Source organism: Harpegnathos saltator, unplaced genomic scaffold, assembly GCF_003227715.2.
Source record: "Harpegnathos saltator strain DR-91 unplaced genomic scaffold, Hsal_v8.6 scaffold45, whole genome shotgun sequence".
NCBI classification, from domain to species: Eukaryota; Metazoa; Arthropoda; class Insecta; order Hymenoptera; family Formicidae; genus Harpegnathos; species Harpegnathos saltator.
The window spans coordinates 1,207,967-1,229,170 of NW_020230261.1; the positions used below are offsets into that span (position 1 = coordinate 1,207,967).

Sequence of the window (21,204 nt, forward strand, 5' to 3'; positions counted from 1 at the left end):
TATATTATATATATACATATATAAATACGTAGTCGTACGTCACGTGTGCTAAATCCAATTTTATCCGTTTTATATTCACGTTTATCGTTTATCAGAAAAAATGTATACACGAGTGTGTGCCATCCTATTTTATTGATATATTTCTTTATATTATATCCTATGTTAATGTACATTTTTGTTGTTCTTATTAAGAGCGCAGAAAATAAAACTGGATATTTTCTGTCTTAGTATATAACGCGAGAGACTAAAGGGTCAAACTTAATGTAATAGATACAATTTACAAGTCCGATTTAAAAAAAAGAATTGCTTGCGTTGTACACTATAAATTAATCTGTTTTTCATATAACAAAGTGTGTCATAAATAAGAGTATGAGAGTAATTTCATTAACTGTTGATCAAGACATGTATGATGGCGAAATGAAAGTATGTATACGATCGGAAGATCCACACAGTAGATAGATAGTATACATTTGTTGTTAGTACCTGTGTACTATAGATTCGCGAGACAGTCGAGGGCACTCTGGTCAATTAGTACAATTTGTCACTTCGTAAATCGTTCAGAAACTGTTTCGCAGACATATTTCTCGACTTATCAAATCGGAGTAAGATGACAGCTTTCAATCCATTGTCCCGGACAGTTAGCGTTTATAATATAACAAAATAGAATAAATCCGAATATATTTATCTTAGAAAAAGAATTTGCACATCATAGATAATTCACTATGTAAAAGATAGAGATAGAGATAGAGATAGAGAAAGAGAGAGAGAGAGACAGAGAAAGAGAGAAAGGAGAGAGATAGAGAGAAAAGAGAAATAGAAAGAGAGAATAATCCGCACTGTACGCGTGACATGTTATGCGTCACACATTGAGTGTGTAGATACACTTGGTATTTCACGAGAGTCCGTTATACACACATAGGCGTTACACAGGTCGGGAGTACGCTGCTATATAAGGATTAACCAAGGAGTTAGACTGAAGGCCACCCTTTAATGTTTTTACAGTCTATTTTTATGTAGGTCCGATAACAACAATAAAAATTCTTAAATAAATATATCGGTATAATCATTGATGGAATATTATTACGAAGTCAACTAGTTCTTGTCGCGAGTAGTTGCAAATGATTTCTTTTCCTTTCTTTTTTCCTTTAGATGTCGTTATTTGCGTCTTAAGCAATAGTATACATACACATGTACACGGCACGTTGATCGCCATACGTTTACGACGATCGGCATGGAGAATACCACAGAGTTATGCGAAATTCGATCAGACGAGACACAAGTATCACTCAAGCTCATCATTGCTATTTTCCTCTGCCTTGAGTCGCGCCGGATCTGGTTGTGGGTTTCGCTGGCTGCGGGATAATCGTGATCTCGTCGTTGATCTTCAACGGCTTCAGAAGGGAATCGTTGGATCTGGACGACGGTGATGCCGGCGCATTTTTCTTGTCCATCACTCTCTTCGCCACGACACTATGTGCCGAATACACGTGATTCTCAAACTGCTTGTACATACCGAATGTGGCAGTGCAAACTGTACATTTATACGACAGGTGTGCTGGCTTTAATGTCATTCCGTGATCTCGGGCAACGTGATTTAATAATTTCCATTGATATACCTGGAAAATCAACGTGTGTTAACTCTCAATAAAGTCCCATCATTCGTGCGGGGCGCCTCTTCGTTCGTTTTCTCCTTCTTCAGGAGATCAGAGTTATTAACTACTGCAACATTAAAAAGATAAACTCTAAACTTACTCTGCCACAGGATGGACAACGACCTGCATCTTTTCCTTTATTTGCTGCATCTTGCATGCTGGACGTAACAAGCCCATGAGATCCCAATAAGTGTCTTTCCAAACCCTGTAAAAAAAAGCGCAATATTAATCTTTGAGGACAAGCGATAAACATGTGTACACATTGTACTGAAAGCAGTAACATTCTAACATTCTTATATTTTCCAATTACATTGCATAATTAATTTGTGTGTGGGCTCATTGATACCTTATCAATTGTCTCTTTACCTGATCTGTGAAAAATCGAAATTGGCATTTCTGGCAGTTTAACGGAGGTCTGTTGTAAATCATCTTTGGATGTATTTTTACTTTATGGATCCATTGCATGTGATTTCGTAGTTGTTCTAGATCCTAAAATAAACATGATGGAATTCAGTACAAGTTCTTTGAAGAAATTCACGTATTATTACGTACGATCTAATATTGATAGAATCTTAAAGTTACGGACACGATGAAATCGAACTATAATGATATATTTATAAATTACAATTTATGAAAGTTTCTTTTACAAATTAAATACAATTTACAAATTACTTTTACAAATTAAATACAATTAAATAAGTTTTTTTTTATATGTATGCGTAATTCTGGGTACAGTTAACGTTTAAACGAGGAAAACATAAAATTGATAAATGTATTATTGTTACACTTACCTTAATGTATCCGTCACAAATTTCACATATAACAAACGAACTCTTTCCTCCAGATTTTGAAGAAGTGCCTGATCCTGGAATGGAGGTTTGAGATGTCGTACGTGGTAATGGAGTAATAGATATACTCGGCTGACTTAATAACTTCGCTGTGGGGTTCTTGGGGCTGGTTGATGTGTTCTGAAAAATACAAAGTACCTACGTTATTCAGAATACACAGATATATCGAATAAATCATGTTATTTTTGTAAATTATATACCAATAAATATTTTTTATTAGTAGTATCCACCTGAAAATTGCATCTTCAAATAAAAACCGTACACGTTTGTTAGATTGTTTTTCATTCTCACATATGTGTAAACGTGTCCATGTGTACATTTGTACGCATATTTATATTCCTTTATTCTTTTATTTAAGAATTAAGATAAATATTCACGTTTTCAGTGTTAATGAGAGGATTATATATAAACTAAATGATAAAGATTTAGCGCTTGCTGTTTTGTAAATGTGTAGCAGTGTACTGTTGTGTATAAATGAATAAAAGGGTATACAAAAAAGATTAGAAACTGGACACATATGTGTAAACGTTTCTTTTTTAGTTGTTGTGTGTGCATATATAATTACGAAGAAACAACTGGCCTGCAAAAGTAAATTAGGCAGGGGGGAATTGATACTGTTGTGCGTGATGTTAAGATTCACAAGCTATGAACGCACACACAAGCTATGAATGCGAAAAAACACATCGTCTCGCATGCGGCCACAAATATCATGAGATCAGAATATTCTTTCCCACTGGTATTTTCCAATATTTATTTACCTGTGATGAGGACAACCTAGACAGAGAGTCGATTACGTTGGGTACAAGTGCAATTGGTGTGGGTTGACCGGAACTGCCGCCGCTACTGCTACTCACTCCCGAGACAGCCGACATGACAGTCCCAGAGCCACCCACCACCTGCCACCACCCATATATCTTTTTTACTAGTTCTCGTAGCTTTCGGTCTATTTAAAGTGTGATATTTCGAGTGTGTGTACACACATTCGTAAACATCGTTACTAGAAATAAGACAACCCATACAGTCTAAAAATCGGTGTGACTTACATCCTCTTCTTCATTGTTACAACAGATATGAGACAGTACGAGAAATATATTAATTCAGTTATTCCCAATATCCAGAAGAAATGATTTTTACTCAAATTAGCGTACAAATTTCCTAATGTAAAAGATTCATGATATCAATACTGACGAAACATTTAATAAGTAAAAATTAATTCGTCCACCCTTGTGTTTTGCCTTCACCCAATTTTACACATTTATAACTATGCTTTATTTTCAGCATTTAGCTTGCGCCATCCTGCCTATATTTTGTCGATAATTATTGCACAGATACCATTTCACAACAAAATAAAGTAACGGTATACACATCCATGAAGAAAATGCGACCAACAGTAATATTATATATTGTGTAGTTTAATAATATGCAGACACAGTTTGATATGAATACATTGAATACTTAAGTCGTATATATAGTTCATTCTATTTTTATGTGTGATGCGTGTGATATTGCAGTTCTTTTTTCCAGTTTGAAGGGCATGACTTTTCACAATTATCATCGCCCTTGTATATGTTAGTATAAGCATATATTTCGATTTTGCGATAAAAAAATGTAAAGATATGCAGGTTTACAAATTATAATGTTAACTGTATACGTATGGATGAGGGGTGTATACGTGTGTGTATGTGTGTGTGTGCAACGTGTATTACGCTTTCTTAGGGGGGAGGAGGAGAGGAACTTTCATAGCATTATAGTAAATATCATGATTTACAGCGTGAATTGAATTTTAAATGAAGAATTTCGACGTGTTGCAATGCATCTTTTCGGCTTCTCTAAAGTAAGAATTATACGTCGTGTACCATTACGCTCACCACGCTAGATTGTCAGTGTCTGCATGTGCACACAGAGAATACAAACACCTACGTAAAAAATAAACAGATAAATGCTGTTTACCTGGAATATTTGGTTACTACCAAACTGGTATGACGTGGGTACCAATAAGCCAGAAGATGTGGGACGATACATCATTCCTGCAACATTATCTGAAATACAACTTACATCAGTACATGTCGATACACGTAAAGATCTACAACAAATGCAAACAAAACAAATGTTTGCATTATATTCTTATGCTATTCTCCCCTCTTCACCTCTTAAAAATTATTCGCCTCACCTTGCCGTATTGCAGTGGCACCTGGCCGTAGTGTTTTCAGATCGGAGTATCTCGGTTGCATGGGCGGCCGTCCCCTACCACGACCGGTGATCGGCGCGGGAAGCAACTTCGGTAACAATGGTTGTGGACCTTTACCGCTCATTGCCATTGCTGCGAGCGCATTCGGATTAGTCGGGCCGACGGGTCGCGCACGATTCAGTCTAGGTATCTTCGCCGGTGGCTCCCAATCCGCAGCTGGCTCTAGATTTCGTTCTGGCCGGAACTTTTTGGTGCAGGCGAGAATGTGCCGCGTCAATTTGCCCTTCTGATTGTCCTCGAACGGACAGTTCGGGCATTGATGGAAGGCTGGACCGCGTTCCAATCTACCGCGAGTATTATGCTCCGCCTCCATGTGAAAGAGGATATCGTGAGGACTGCGCACCTCGATCGGGCAGAAGTTGCACTTGTAAACGTAATTACGCATATGCGGTGTCTCTAGATGATGTTGCATGACTAAGGTCGATTCCGTTTTAAAACTACAGAATTCGCATTTCTTCATCTCTAAATGGAATGGTTCATTGTTCTCTTTGCTAAATTCTAGATTCTTGATAAGCGAGTTTATAGCTAATTGAGTCTCGGCCGACGTGCTGCTCTTGCCTTGTTTGCGCTTTTGAGTTCGTAAGAGATCGGTTTGCACATACTCCTGAACTAGGCTCGTTCCGATTTGTATGAAGAATTTGCCTAGCGGCAAGTCAAAGTATGTCGGTATTTTGTTTCTGTCATCTTGCCGTAAATGATCGTTCTTATCGCCTAAACTACTGAATCCGTGCTCGGTCAAGTCTATTGAATTGTCAACTGCTCGGTCGTCAATGTCCTTCTTGCTTTTTCCCTCATTTTCGCTCTCGTCAGACTTTTCGCTTCCTTTCTTAGAGGTGTCTGAAAAATCTTCCCTGTGCTCTTCGCTATCTTTGTTTCCGTCAGTGTTTCTTTTCTGTTTTTCTTCTCTTTCTCTTTCTTCGATGCTTTTTTCCAATTTAGTGACAAATTCTTTCAGCGGCTTCAGAGGCGGTTTCTCATATACGTAAGGTACTATGAAGGATGGCGCCTCGACCACGAACATATCGTCAGTCAGCGTCGGCAAAATCGGAGGTGCCGCCGGCGTAACCGTGGTCATACTGCTACTGGTTTTGGGGCTCAACTGTGCCGTTTTCGAAGTCATGGGAACCGGCGTAATAGTTGTCCTCATATTGGGGTACATCGTTTGCGTTTGCCCCATACCCATCGGCATTACCGAGAAGGGACTGGAATTGGAGACAGAGTGGTGAGGTTTGCTGTTACTTACAGGCACTCCACCGCGTCCCGAAAGAATGGAGTTGGTGTCTATTATAACTAATGTGGGCTCCTTCTTTCCGCCTTTGACGGATTTGCTACCGGCGGCTATTTCCACCAAACGCTTGGTATCGTTCACGACGATGGTTGTTTTGCTATTCTTGACCGGTGACTTCAGTTTTGAATTCTCCTTGTCCTTACTATCGATACCGGCTAACGGATCTTCCGGCTTGATTTCCTCTATGTCCGATCCATCGTCTTCTACTTCCTCCTCAATTTCTTTCTCTATATAGCTCGTTCGTTTAATGTTACGTGAACTTCTTCTTGGCGTAATATTACTAAGATCTATTTGTTTTCGTGGTTTCCGTTGTTTCGTAGGATCTTTAACGGTACGTTCTACTGATACATTATGTCCATTATTCTTTGCATTGTCGGTTATCTCTTCAATATCGGGACTATCGCAGCTACCATTTTCCTCACAGAGCTTGACATCCGATGTCTCGAAGCTACTGTCAGCCATTTCGCTACTGTCGTTTAACTGTTGCACATCGCTATTACTTGACATATCATTGTTGTCTTGCTTCTCAGCAGATTTCTTCGAAATGAACACATCATCATTATCCAATTGTATTTCCGTAATGCTCTCGTCAAGACACTCTACGTCAGAATTGTTACTCTGTTCGTCCACCTCTATAGCCTCATCACAAGATGTAGTGGTTTTACACTCAGCTTCAGTTTTAGACACTTCACTAGAATTGTTCGTCTCACTGACACCCTCGGATGATTTCATTACATTAAAGTCATTTTTGGGCTCAACCGTTTCACCCTCTTTACTACTATTATCTATTGCATCTTTTGTCTCACTACCTTTTTTCTTTCCTTCTTCGCTTTCACGATCATCATCCTCGTCATCCTCTTCATCTCCATCATCATCATCATCATCATCATCTTCTTCTTCTTCATCACCTTCTTCTTCATCACCTTCTTCTTCATCACCTTCTTCTTCCTCTTCTGTAACCATCTCTTTTGACACAGTCTTGTTTGTATTATCACTAGTATCCATGTATTCTTCGTTGTCAGCACTATAGCTCCCATTGACCCCGTTTGGTATAATTACATCTGCAAGCAATTATGGAATACTCTTAATAAAAGTAGTTATTATTTATTATATAAATATATTTAAATCAAGAAATATAAGAAAGAGAAATATATTTTAATTGAACTTCCAAATTATACTTTATCAAGAATATCTCTAAAGTCTCATCACTTTCAAGATATAACATTTCTGTATAATTTTAATATAAAACTGACTGGTGATACTTGCATTCATATTTAAATGTCAAGTTGAAAGAGCTCATATAACAATCTCTATATGCTATATTATGAAGCAACACAAGATGTTAATATATTTTCTACACAGTTGCTATTCTAAATATATACTATATATTTTTACTCTAGACAGATCACTATAATCCAGGAGAGCGTGCACATATATAAATTATACAGAGGTAAAAATGTAATTTCTTCAACTATTTTTTTCTACAAGAAACTTTCAAATCAATAATTGATACTATGCAAATAAAGCACAATGTCGCCTATAATTATCACAGCCAGTGATAAATTAGTCTACAATGTTATTACCATTGAACCATTATGACAAAATAATACAATGACAAAATATCTCTAATCCCGAGAAGAGTCCCGAGTAGAAGAAATCATTCCAACAACCATTTATATAAAAAGCTAACACCGAGATCCGACTACCAAAGTAAAGGGCTGTGCATACCTTTCATATGCTTGTCAGGACTACTCCGAGAAGAGTCCTTAGTAGGAGAGTCTTCCAAAGTACCTTCCATGGGTCCACCACGATTCGCCGCGCGGTCGATCTAAACAATTAACGACAACACTGATAACAATCGGCAGCTTTAAAGCGAGAGAGATGGTAAAGCGTTCTGTTGCACGCTCTTTATCCTAGGACAGCGAGGGGGCACAGACGAACGGGAGGGAAGGAATTTTTAGCGGGGCCGAATTTTTCAAAATGGCGCTGCGAATTCCGCACTTGCTTCCGCTCTCGCTCCCATAACCAACAAACTTCCGACAGGGGTCCTCGGCGTGATGAGGGTTCTCGAAGACCGTGCCCGAACCGCGTCAAACGAGTACGACGACGATGACGACTACGGCGTCGTCTGAGGCTACGCTTTCGCTCTCTCTTCAGTGTATGAGCGGAGTACACGGTTCACTGTGCTACACGCGCGCACACGCGAACTGACGAACGACGAACGAACGGACGGACGGACGGACAGACGGACGAACGAAGAATGGACGGACGGACGGACGGATGGATGGACAGACCGACGGATGGATGGACAGACCGACGGACGAATGAACAGACAGACAAACGGACGAACGGTCGGATGGACAAACGGACGGATGGCCGAACAGCAGACAGGATAGACGGACGGACAGACGCACAGACGTATCAACGAATGAACGAACGCACCAATGGGTTATCCTAGCTCGGAGTCTATTTCACTCGCGCTAGAAAACGTTTAGCGTTGTCTCCCAGTCAGTCACCTGCGCTCAGTTAGCCACCGTTTTGATATTCACAAGCATCAGTCAATCAGACGGAGATCAGCTTGCTTGCTTGCTTGCCAGCTAGCCAGCTAGCTAGCTGCTAGCCAGCCAGCCAGCCAGCCAGCCAGTTGATCGGTCTCGATTCTCCTTGCGCGCCTCTCCTCTCTCAACCTTCGCACAACCTACCAACCTCCTACACCTACACTTGAAGACTCCACCGCGCATATGCGTCTGTATGCATGCATATACGTATATACGCAGCGGGTGCGCTCGCGCGCAGACCTTCCCAGCGAAATGCCGTACATGTTGAACATGATGAAGATGAGGTGCTACGCCGACGAGAGGACGACGATGAAGATTATTAACGACGAACATGACATGTCGAGTATATAGTCAAGCACACGCTCCCGAGAACGTATCCGTCAATGGTGGTGAGGAACAGATCACTGAATTCACAAGTTGACGATGCGGCTACCGGGTCACCGCATCGTCATTCGTGAGCCTCTCGGGCGACGTAGCCCGGCGTCGGCGTCGCAAGGCAAGAAAGCGAAGAGAAGCAACGTGTGCGCGCGGCTATTCGCTCGCTTGTCATCTCCCGCACGAGAGGAGATGCGGAGCGAGAGGGCGGGGAAGAAGAAAGGGGACATCGGAGGGTTTCAGCCGTGACCGATATGAGGTCTGTTCGTTTACGAGGAACTTCTCAACCGGTGCGCATTGGTGCGATAAATCAGTGTGAAAGAGAGTAATATGTCGTTCGTTTCATTCCAATTTATTGCATCAGTCCAGAAGTCCATCGAAAACGAACAGACTTACGGAGACATCGACGTGCGCGCGGCTTAGAGGTTATAGTGCGCGCGACGTATTCAGGGTTTAGCGGAATCTGGAAGGAGACGAGCCGGGAAGAAGACTTTTCGAAAACTCGAGGCTCCTTTCACTCGCCAATGTGAATTCGACGAACGCGCGCCGTAGAATGCGCGTTCTCACCGTGTCGAAGGATTCGGCCGGTCGAGGGACAGTCAAGATCGGGTCTCTTTCGCGTCAACGCGGTACTCACAGACGCGTGTTTCGCGAAGTCTCACTCGTCGTCTCACTGTCGACGACGACGACGACGACGACGTTCTCCACTCGCACGCGAGCTCGCGTTCTCACGGACGGTATCACCGGAACACCACGGTACAACACCCGCTCTCGAACTGGAGTCGGTCGCGGAGGTCGAGGCCCTCTCTCGAGGATATCGTCAGACCGCTCGCGTCGTGTGCACTCTCTTGCACTCTCCTACACCTTGCGCCCTCCTCCTCGCCGCGCGCGCGATGTCAAGCCGCACCGATTGCACACGAAAGTACAAAAGGTGTAGCCTTCCGGCGCCGTTCACCGCGTCGACGATCGTCGTCGCGTCTATATTCCGCCGGTGAGGGCACCGGATTCCGACTACGGGACTCTCCGGGTCTTCTTCGTGAAGGGCGAACGAGCGCTCTCTGTGGCATGAGCGTCGTGACGTTTCGTTTCGCGGCGAGAAACTCGCGCGAATTCGAAGCGTCGTCGGTTGTGTGTGAGGGGGAGAGAAAGAGAGAGAGAGAGAGAGAGAGAGAGAAAAGGCGGTTCGTCGAGAAGATGCACTTTCCTTTTTCGTTTCTTTTTTTTTTTTTTTAAGCGAGCCACCGCATACTCGAGACACGCCGAGGGCAGCGACGACGCGCACTCCGTAGAGCGCAGAAGCGTAGGGAGAGAGAGACGCGTGTAAAAGCCCGTCCACGACGCGCGGCCGTGTGCCACTTAGGTCCTGATCATACGCACGCCCGGCTATAGCTTCGCGATGTATACACTTTGAACGTTGCCAGCAATGTAGCCAAGACGAGGAACCAGGGGACCGTCATCGAGAGCAGTTTGCATCGCATGTTTCTTTTTGCATATCCCTCGCACATACATATCATATATACGTGCGCACGCGCGCACTCACACACACACACACACACACACACATTATATACTCTAGCCGTCGAGTCGTGCACTAGGTCTGTCTCATCTCCAGCGCACAAAGGCTAGGAATATAAATGAAAAAAACGCACACGATGCGAGCGGAACCACCGCAGTTTCGTTTTTCCCGCTGAATTCTGAAGTTAATCTTTTCATCTTCTGCCCTTTCCAAGATTGAATCCGTCTATTCTCTCTTCTCTTTCTCTCTCTCTCTCTCTCTCTCTCTCTCTTTCGCCCTCTCCCCTCTCTTTTTCTCTCTTACCACACCACACACACCCTCTTTCCCTCCACCCCCCTGTCTGTCTGTCCGTACGTCTCTCTCTCTCTCTCTCTCTCTCTCTCTCTCTCTCTCTCTCTCTCTCTCTCTCTCTCTCTCTCTCTCTCTCTCTCTCTCTCTCTCTCTCTCTCTCTCTCTCTCAAAAGTCCCCGATCGTTGCTCTAGAACCGGCACGCGACAATTTCACCCCACGATGAAGACAGACATTGTCACGACGTACAGTACACGTACCTTAGAGATGAAGAACAAGGAGAAGACGGCGACGACAACGACGGCGGTGGTGGCGGCAGTGGCGACGACGACGACGGCAACTACGACGACAGGGCTCTCCTACGCGAGCGTCGGACGGCGCGACATCCTCGCACACATGATCCTCGTCCTCGGTAGAGACGATGTCGTTCGATCCTCTGTTTCTGCTGTTGCTGCTGCACGTAGTAACGATAGTCCGACAGCACTCGAACGCACAAGCGAAGCACGATTACGCGGTTTATTCACAAAACCTGTAAATAGTGAACATTCATCGCTGACGATTGGCACACACACTAGAGGGCAGGAGCGACGGGTGGGAAGCGTTAAAAAGTTATGCCCAGGGCCGTAATACGAGAATTGTGCGAGCGGCGTCCCCCGCGCGTTAGATCCTACAGCGGCTCTTTACTTTTTTTTCGTTGTAGGAGATGCGACGACGAAACGAGGAGAAAGAGGAGGATGTGAGGCGGTGAGGTTGAGGGGCAGAGGGAGGCTGAGAGAGAGGTTGCTTTTAGGAGGGGTCGTTGCTGGATACGTCTGTTGCGTCTGTCCGTGTATTAACCACTTCCCCGATTTACGGGGAGAATATACTCCGCGATTAATTCCAGATACATCAAGATGTAACACCTTTATCTTAAATGGAATAATATAACGAGGGGTTGTATATGAAGTAAGGTACATGTGAAATTTCTTGAGAATACAGTATAATTTATTTGTATTATTTTCGAAAGGATTATTGACGTAAAAGGAGAGGTGAATTTCCCTCGATAAATTTTACAGAGTTTTTTTTATCTAACAGGAAAGTAATTCCAACAGGAAATTCATTTTGCACTGTGAAATCCTCCTAAGTAGCTTTCGTGCTCTCGTCCTGTATGGAAAATTGATTAAAACTGTCTATTAGTTGTATATATTAAAAGTTTTTTAAAAGCTATGTTTTCCGATCATTTGGATCCCATCGGGGGGGAATAACTTCGACTCGTGTACATTTTTCAAAGAATATCGGGTACTCCGTGAATCTCTTCGTGTGCCTGATGTTCGACAGCGAGCGATGCGCGTTTGCGTGTGCGTGAGGGCGAGCACTTGTTTGAAATCAATTTCGGGTTCTCGTCTTGTCGGCATGACGGTTTTAACTGTTGAAATCGTTACTGTGCGCTGTGGTGGTACAATACAGCGTTGCCAAGTTTACACGTAAAATCAATGCCGTAATAAAAGTAATAATAAAACCGTTAGTAAGTAAGTGCCTTGAATCCCGGTAGGCGAAACAATCCTTTCGTCGCAACAGTGAAACGCTGTCTCGAAATTGACGATTGTGCATCCAATCGCAGCATCATGATCTCTCTTTGATGAATAACGCGACCTTCTTGCGAAAAGAAAAAGAGAAATAAATTCGTATCCTCTCCGTGAGAAATGTGAGAAATGAAGTGTTTCACCGCTCGCTCAATTTTAACGATAGATTGAGCAATTTGATTTTGCCTTGACGAAAATACCGTCGTCGTTATTATCGCAGGTTCTCGAGTCTCGATAATGTATACCCTCGCAACTAATTTACGCGTGTCTTTACGCGATCGTTTTGTTTGTGCGAAAAATTATTTCCCTGCCACATCACGTATGCGAGAGCTAATTACGTTACTGCGGCGCTTCCCTGTCATAAAAACGAGTCCTACATCGGCGCCGATTAATCGGCACAATGCGGAATCAATCGTCTTGATTTCTTCCCTTTCAACGGCGAGATTCTCCTCCTGCAAGGAGAAGAAGAACAACGAAGGAGCGCGACGCGTTTATGGCGTTCGCGATCCTTCGGGGCGAAAAGCAACGCGGAGGAGGAAACAGAGACGTGTCGGAAGAAACAGTATTTCTCACGATTTCACCATATCTGTTTAACACGCGTAATTCAATCGTCGTTATACTTTTACCGTGGCTCCGCGGGCTTGGAACTTGCGGCGACGTCGCGCGTAAAATTTCTATCTTAACGCCAGTAGTCCATCACGTCAGTAGTGTAATCTCTTTTCGACTACACAGGATAAATAATTGACGAGGAAATCGGGAGGAAAGGTTGCTACGAAACAACCGTCAAAAGGTAGCAGAAAATTCACGCGCGAAAATATCGTTTTTCTTTGCTCATAAGAAAAGTTACGTGTATCCTTTTCATTCGTCATAACCGCGTTGAAACCAACCGACCAACCAACTCACGAAATTCCGGATAATTTTATCGACTGACAGCGATAATATACATAGTTAGCTACCCTTGGATTAATTTCGGATGGGCCACAGGGTCTTGGGCGCCAGCAAGACGCCACTGTTGACGTTTTCGACCAAAACTCCCTACCTAGCCGCCACTTAGGATTTCTGGCATTGTTTACCGATGCAAGAGTGTTCGTGTCGTTACGGCCTTGCAGCAATGAGAGGAGGTTGGTACACATACGCGAGTTCGTTCGCACAGAAGAGCGAGGCAGGATGAATCTCACGGCTGCGAGGGAGGGAGATAAGAGAAGAACGCGGGGCACCCCATGAATGCGCACAGCCCTGATTGCACAATGCTCCGCTCAGCGACGCTTCGTGTCGCAAACGTTTGCTTCGTGAGAGGAGAGCATGCAAAAATCAAAGGACCAATTGATACGTACTGATCGCACGGGATCTGCTCTCATTTGTCCCATGACAAGCTTTCATCTCTCGTACCTCTCTCTTTCTCTCTCTCTCTCTCTCTCTCTCGCTCGCTCACTCTACACACACACACACACACACACGTCACCATCAGCCACGCTCAGCGTACGCCACGACCGCTAGCAGCAGCGAGCAGCGAGCTCCCGCCATTTCTGCGTGACGGCCGCTATGTGCCCGTCGAACAGCTGCCGCCGACTCGGCGCGGATCACGTCAGCCCCCCCGGACGATGACGATCACATCGAATCGCATCGCACACACGCGTCCGATTGCCGCGCTCAAATTTAAATTCGCACTGACCGTTCAGTTGGGCGCACCGGCGAACACCTGCGGCGGTACACGCGGCTACCACGTTGCCCACGATACACGCCGCTGTTCGTATCGCACGATAGCCGTGGGGATCCGTTCGCATGCACCCGATGTTTATTTCAGCCGCGACGTCACCGATCCTCTCGCACCTCTTACTACCGTCGTCGAAAACTGCCAAGATGGCGCACGTCGCCTGTCACGTGACCTGCGACGTTCATGACGTTACGCTGGATGTTAAAGGGACCGTCGGATGGCCCAGTGGCGTTTGTTGCACGCGATCACGTGACCGGCTGCACGTGTACGTCCAATGGGAGAGGTGCTTCCCGAAAAGTAAGAAGGGCAATTTGCAATCGCGACGGCGTGAACGGGGTTGATGCGATCGCCGGGCATCCGCCCTTTTCATAATGCCGCGTTGACAATGAGGGTGTGTGTACCTTGTCATGGGGATTGTTCAAAATTTAAGAACGATTCCCGAGGATTCGAGGGCGAATGTTTCCCTCTTTTGCTGCAGATAAACTGCGACTCTGCGATCGATACTTTTTATGCATATTGCGAACGATACATATAGATGCCTATATCGAGCATTAACTGATAAATGCGAATTCTCATTATGCAGTTTTTCATTAAATAACTTTATATTACTTATGACGCTGTTTTATTCTTCACGGTACAACATACACGTTTCATTTTGAGAGATCATTATCAAATCAAATAATTCTCATTTCTCATTCTTTGTCCATCTTGAAAAAATACATATTCGATGTGTTTCTGTACAATCTGTTTCTCTCAAAAATGTTACTAATTTTCATATTAATAAGTATGAATTAGAGAGGCATGTGTTGAAATATTTAACACATGCTAGTACTACAAAAAATATTTATTTTTTTACAAAACCTTTTCACATTCAGTCATACAGTTTCTTATTTACACCAAACTACTTTGGAATTATTTTCTGGAAATATCACTCATCTTTTATGTGATTTTTGTAATATTGTGTATTAAGTTCAAATAATCTATTATGTACAATATAAATTTCTTATAGATATTATATACATTTCAACAATAATATTTAATTAATGCTATCCCACATTGTCTTCGTCATCATCAGCATTAAAGGACAAGATAATCTTCTGCGACTGCTTTGTCCTTTTAGCTTTCTTTTTTGCTGGCTTATCTGTAGTGTTTACATCAGATTCTGTCTCTGTTGGTTTAGTCTTGCGAAATATAACCTTTTTAGATAGATCAGCAGGGGCGTTACTTTCTTCTGTAATTAATTTATAACTTTGATGTAAAGATAAAAAGATACATGTAAAGATACATTAATATCTCAACAATTACTTTTGTATTTGTCAGTGCTCCATTTTATGATACTGACTACCTAACATAAATTTAGAATATTTATTTAAACTTATATTTTATTATTTTATTTCATTATTTTAGAATATATATTTAAATTTAGAACATATTTATTGTTGGTATACCTTTTTCCTTTTGCTTTCTAAAAGCATCTGCTTCTTCTGCTGTCAAGTCACCAGAATTCAGTACAACAACAACAGGCTTCTCATCAGTTGAATCTTCTTTTTCATCGTCGGAGACTTCTGGTAAAGCTTCTCTCTGTGTTTTAACCAAGTATATTCATATGTATATATTTTATATACAAGTTATCTTCTTATGAAAATGTTATTAATTAATCACATAATATTATAAGATGAAAGTTAAACGAAATATTACAATAAACAGTTGTTTGTTGTTAAATTTATAAGAACTTTACAATTACCTTACCTTTGTGTCGACATTGGGACCTTCTTTATATCCAATTTGTTCCTTTAATTCCCGGAGGAATTTCGGTTCATCCGGTTTCATATATGATATATTGTGCTTCTTTCTTGACATAGTTTTTCTTATATTTTAGATGATATTCCGTCACGAATTACAAGTGTGGGATAACTTCTGCACACAGGACAGACGCGGCAAACACACAAGTAACATAACCTATTATCTTATGTTACATATCTTCGTTATTGGAAATATGTCGAAGATGAAGGAAACAATACACGACGTTCATTAAAAATTAAATGAAAGCTTAAAGCTATTTTTCAAAATGCATTTATATTTCTGATACAAGTAATTTTTCGATATAAAAACTCAATCGAAAGGTGTTACAAATCGAACGATCGCTATTTCTCATTTAACTTGACACTTTAGTGAAAAACGATATCAACGTTATAGTTGCGATATGTACAAAAAATATAAGCTTCAAACTTAAAACGTTCTTCAAGCCCCTTGTCATAATTTTTGGCAAAATTATTGCTCGTTAAATTTTGGCAATTTTCATATAATAAAAACATACCTACCACCGGTCATTGAGTCATACTACTTGAGAACAATAAGGGGTCAACTGACTTATCGTGGAGTTATATTGGGACCTTAATTTTTTTCTTCTTTTTATTTAAAATGTATACATTGTATGTGAATAACAGAAACGACGCCTACTTTATCCGTTATCCTAAACATTTTCTTTTGTAAATAAATTTACGAGCTTACTTTCTCAGTTAGGTAAGTGGCGACTTGCAGCGGAGGTTTTGGAACTAAATGGTGGTTACTTATTCGATACTCGAGCCTATCATGATGGAACAAGTCTTTTCATGCAGCGCGAAATGGCGCCAGGCAGCCCGCTTTATAAGCTCTCACAAATCAACTATTATTTCAAGGTATAATTTACATATCTCTACGTATGACGTAGCGGAGTAGACGTCCTTTTGCAAGCTATTTACTATTTACTAAAATACACGTCTTCTAATCACACAAAACGTTAATTTCGATGCAAACTTTCGTACAAGCATTCAGCCTACGATCGAACATGATATCGAACTTCTCAACGCGAGATAATAGATTAATAACCTCCTGTTGGTGGATTTTGTCTCAGATCGCTATAAATATTTATCGACTGGAAATATATTTTCGCAAGAATATATCGCTAATATATATGCAAACGACTGGAAAATCGTTCATAATACTGATAAATTTATCGTTACGAATATAACGATTGCTATGAAATTCTCAAGATGCCTGTAAGATGGCGCAAGCTCATCGAAACGATGGATATACAGATCATCGTTAGATAGTTCAAATTTCACAAAGCTAGTGGCTATTGTACACACGCACCGTACGTAAGTCATTCTCGAAAGTTTTTAGACGCATCTTTTTTGTAATTCACCAGATTGTGCAGACCAAACCCACCACGTGTAGATATTTCATCAGACTTGATTACAAAGATAATAACATGTATTCTTCGACTGTGCTTCCCCAACGAAGGATCGCCCCTCGGGGTAACCTTTAATGTCGTGCTGGGCGACGAGGGGAGGGGTTAGAGCTAACAGCAGAGTCAATAAATTAGGGCGCGCTAATCCTATCTAGGACGTAGTACGTTTTTAACGTAAGCTAGCTTGTTGTGGTCGTCTGTATCCTGCTGTTAACTCCTTCGAGGGTACAAAAAAGTTCTACAGATTAGCCGTATTTGGAGAGTTGGTTTAATGAAACCGATCGAGGGAAAGGGTTAGGTTAGGTTAGGAAGAGGATTAAATGTCGGAAACGTGAAACTGGCATGACAAAAAGCGAGCGTTAAAGACGAGAATAGCGTAATCCATGTTGAAATGAGAAAAAAGATGAAAAAACAAAGATACGTTGGGGAAGCGACAAGAAGGTTCGAAAATTTCGCTTCGCTTTCGGGCACAATTCAATCGTTAGTCGTTGATAAATCCTTGTCGCGCGCTCTTTATAAAGTGCATCATATTTATCAAAAGAGACAGTTGCACTTTGCGCATGGTTTGGTACAAAGATGTATCGGCATAGATTCAACCGTGTAGATGCAAACCAATCAGTCTAATAGAGGATCTCCCTTGTTGCCTATCGAATGATTCATAGTATGTTTCTCTCTCTTCCTCTCTCTCTCTCTCTCTCTCTCTCTCTCTCTCGCTTGGGAAGAGAATTTATTAATAAGACTAATCAAGCCCGGCACCAGACAGATTCGTCATTATGACGTATGTCCTGCCGTACGGATATTTAATGTTCGATGCTGGTTAGTCGTCGCTATCAATCTTTCATCCATAATTGTGTACGGTCAGTTGGAAAAAAAAATGAGTGTTAGAGAATAATTTATCGAAATAAAGTTACTGAGAAATACTAATGAGAAATAAAGAGCGAGAGAGACATCAAAAAACAGCGTTTACTTGAGATAGAGAAATACAAGAAACGTTCCATGCAAAGGAGAGAATCGCGTAACGCTGTCCTGCTCTCGCAGTTTTATTCGTTACTTCTAATTCGCGGAGCGCCTCGCGTTCTCGCGGCGCGACGTCGTTCGCCGTAACGCGGAATAAATTCGCGTCGTCTCTCGACGCGTTATTACGGAGCAAAAGCGATTGCCGTCCGCGTGATCGCCGGTTCGCGAATTCGTTACAATGAGGAAGCGTGTTCGCCCGGACGAGTGACTTACGTCAGGTTTGCATAACCGCGCAAAGTGCAGAAACGTATCGGACGGTAAAGACGGCGACGTCGCGCGGTATCCCGAGAGTGAAGACAGAGAGAGGGGAGAGAGAGAGAGAGAGACCTTACGAGCGCATTGGAAGTGCAACTTCTTGCGCAAGAGGTGCTCAGCAGTGATTCATCATTGTTACGGGGAATATTGGGATATATATCGGCGAGGTCCCCCCGGGGCCGAAGGCAAATGGAGTAGACAGGGGTCTATACCCTCCATCTACTTAAATGCCCCCGCATTCTAGCAATGGAGGGTATTCGCCCGTACCGTTTCCCCGCAGTTTTCTGATTAAACTACGTCTATTACCACACGGTGGGACCGCACTTTACGCTCCACGCTCCGCGCACGATCGCTTTTACGGCTCGCCTGTCCCCGTAAGCCTTTCGCGATGCAATTTGTCGCGATGAACGGTTTACGTCACGACATCACTATCTCAACCGTATAGGATCGGGAGGAAGAATAATTACAATCGCGGCGATCGTTATTACGGCATACGGAGGGAACGCTCGCGGCGATTAAAGAAGAATTCGGACATTTGATTTTACCGTCGCGCATGTTTTATTATTTATATATATTATTATCATGCGCGCGCAGCACCTGCTTGTTTCACGTCACGACCGGCATTCGAGGGTCTTTGAATCCACCCAGAGGGTCATTGAGTATTTAAAGAGATCGTCTCGTGTTAGCGAGCTCGTGAAAATTGAACGGAACGTCGAGTGGACTCGAGTCGGAATTTCGGTTCTATGTTGACCCTGCAAGTTCTCTGTTAAACTTGAGCAATTAGTAGAGAATTTCGAGAATAACACTATGCAAGCATTGTGTATCTTATCTTGATACCTCCAAATGTTTATTAACTACCATCTGTTCCATGTTAATATATACGCTCAGAGAAGAATTTATTTCATAATTATTTAATATTTCACCATTTCAATGTTCCATTTTCGCGTTCAATCCTTATTCTAAATTTCGACGAGCAATGCGTTAATGATGTTAATTTTCTTAGTTACAATCACAGTGCGGTAGATCGAAGAACGTGCGTTAGTGGACGACGCGATACCAATGAGAGATCGATATTTTAAAAGCCGACAAAATATATTTTAATCTTAATCCATTTGCATCACATCTTTAAATACGCAACTAACTTTAGAAATCGGAGACTCAACTTCAACTGACAGTGAGTCGGCCTGTAAAAGTGAACGTATTATTCCGCGGTTGGTGATAAGTGAACGTCGTGGCTCGCGGAATATTTCTCGCGGCTGGTGATAAGTGACAATCATTATGTGCGGATTATTCCGCTTGCGAATGCAAATCGGTTAATTATAACGCAGCGATGCACGTGTGTCTCGTGTTGGAGTCTCTGCGCCACTGTGAACACCCCACGTGAAAGTGCGAAGACGTACGAAAGCAAGCACATGACCTTTCTGACGATTCGCGCGGTACTCTGGAAGCATCGATTGTTTGATCATGCTCGGCCGTCCAGTGGTGGGGGATTACGGTTAGCGATGCGGTGACGTAGCTGTTTTTGCTCATTGTTTTCATACTCTCGCGCGTCTCGCACGTCTCTCGTGCGACTGTTTACATCTCGCGCCGAGAGAAGAAGCGACGCACATACCGCGACGTGGAGCACGTGTGTTCGGTGCGTCAGCTGTAATTCACGTCGGGCGATTAAAATATTTCGTTACGCTCTGAAGTATCCAGTCGAGCTCGCGTTGGTATCGCGTTAACTACCATGTGCTTCTTCGATCGTACTGTATCTACGCGAGTGAACATCCAGAGTGCTACAGCGGAGCAGCCGGGAGCCAGGATACCGGCCCGAAAAGCCAGGACGAAGGACACCGAGATGTGGTCAGCGATGCATTATGTATATTGAGGTATATAAAATTATTTGTTATAAACGAAATGTTCTATTTCAGTGGATTTCCTATCTATAAGGGATTTTCTGAGAATAAGGAGATGTTCAAACGTCTCTCGAAAATTCAGAGAGACTGGCATTTATAATTCGTCGTAACGAATTATTGATCGTCGTTATTTGACAAATAATCGCAAATTCTAGTGGTTTTGTAAATTTTTTATTACTCGTCAAAATTTCTCTCTCTCTCTCTCTCTCTCTCTCTCTCTCTCTCTCTGCACCTATATAATTGGTGCCTAAATAATTTCAATACGCAACTTATCCTGTCGATTAGTGAACATATAAATTAGCGCAACCTTAACATTTACCCAGGCCAAGAATCATTAAAATTATTTAATCGGACGCATCGTACGCATCTACTTATTCACGTGCTATGTTAATTAACGAAGCGTTAATTAACAAAGAGATAACATCGACGTTGTCAGTCACACTTTTTATATGCAATTTTCTGCTTCACATTACAAATAGAAATGTATACTCTATATCTCAGAGCTCGGCAAAGTTTACAACTTTCGGCCGATTTTCGGAAGCTAACGCCTTCTATCTCTTCTTACCGCGCGGCTCGCGACCTCAGGACCGTTGAGATCATAAGGCGCATCTATGTGGTGCCTACTAAAGATGCGTTCGATCAGCGCTAACGCGTCATTCAATCCTTGTACATGTAATGAGCGATAAAGACAGAATAACGTGTCGACGTTGACAACGCGCTCCTTTAACGCACCTCAAAGACTGACAAATAAATGT

The 21,204-nt window shown here is 42.5% G+C and overlaps 2 protein-coding genes and 1 long non-coding RNA gene across 12 annotated transcripts in view; 1 reads left to right on the plus strand and 2 right to left on the minus strand.

Moving 5' to 3' along the window:
* Positions 1 to 1,164: 1,164 nt before the first annotated feature.
* MEP-1 (zinc finger protein MEP-1) lies at positions 1,165 to 14,191 on the minus strand. 9 transcript variants are annotated; one of them, XM_011146950.3, is made up of 9 exons: positions 14,009 to 14,191; positions 11,035 to 11,303; positions 7,765 to 7,864; positions 4,671 to 7,097; positions 4,451 to 4,539; positions 2,444 to 2,620; positions 2,019 to 2,141; positions 1,753 to 1,857; positions 1,165 to 1,616 (listed from the first exon to the last, which is right to left on the minus strand). In XM_011146950.3, exons 3-9 carry the CDS (start codon positions 7,832 to 7,834, stop codon positions 1,302 to 1,304), a joined length of 3,306 nt encoding a protein of 1,101 aa, XP_011145252.2. In that variant the 5' UTR covers positions 7,835 to 7,864; positions 11,035 to 11,303; positions 14,009 to 14,191; the 3' UTR covers positions 1,165 to 1,301. The 9 variants fall into 9 exon arrangements, with proteins under 9 accessions (XP_011145252.2, XP_011145251.2, XP_011145253.2 ...); XM_011146949.3 differs by having other exon boundaries at positions 13,671 to 14,191; XM_011146951.3 differs by lacking the exons at positions 11,035 to 11,303; positions 14,009 to 14,191 and adding an exon at positions 9,607 to 10,563.
* Positions 14,192 to 14,994: 803 nt separating this feature from the next.
* Positions 14,995 to 16,502, minus strand: LOC105186618 (uncharacterized protein KIAA1143 homolog). Of its 2 annotated transcripts, XM_011146954.3 has the most exons (4): positions 16,372 to 16,502; positions 15,800 to 15,967; positions 15,499 to 15,631; positions 14,995 to 15,281 (listed from the first exon to the last, which is right to left on the minus strand). In XM_011146954.3, the coding sequence occupies exons 2-4, from the start codon at positions 15,908 to 15,910 to the stop codon at positions 15,097 to 15,099; spliced, it is 429 nt and encodes a 142-aa protein (XP_011145256.2). In that variant the 5' UTR covers positions 15,911 to 15,967; positions 16,372 to 16,502; the 3' UTR covers positions 14,995 to 15,096. The 2 variants fall into 2 exon arrangements, with proteins under 2 accessions (XP_011145256.2, XP_025157597.1); XM_025301812.1 differs by lacking the exon at positions 16,372 to 16,502 and having other exon boundaries at positions 15,800 to 16,161.
* Positions 16,503 to 19,556: 3,054 nt separating this feature from the next.
* LOC105186619 (uncharacterized) overlaps positions 19,557 to 21,204 on the plus strand; it is a 108,177-nt gene continuing 106,529 nt past the window's right edge. The window contains exon 1 of the long non-coding RNA XR_850027.2: positions 19,557 to 20,422. This is a non-coding gene — a long non-coding RNA (uncharacterized LOC105186619). The remainder of the gene's footprint in view (positions 20,423 to 21,204) is intronic.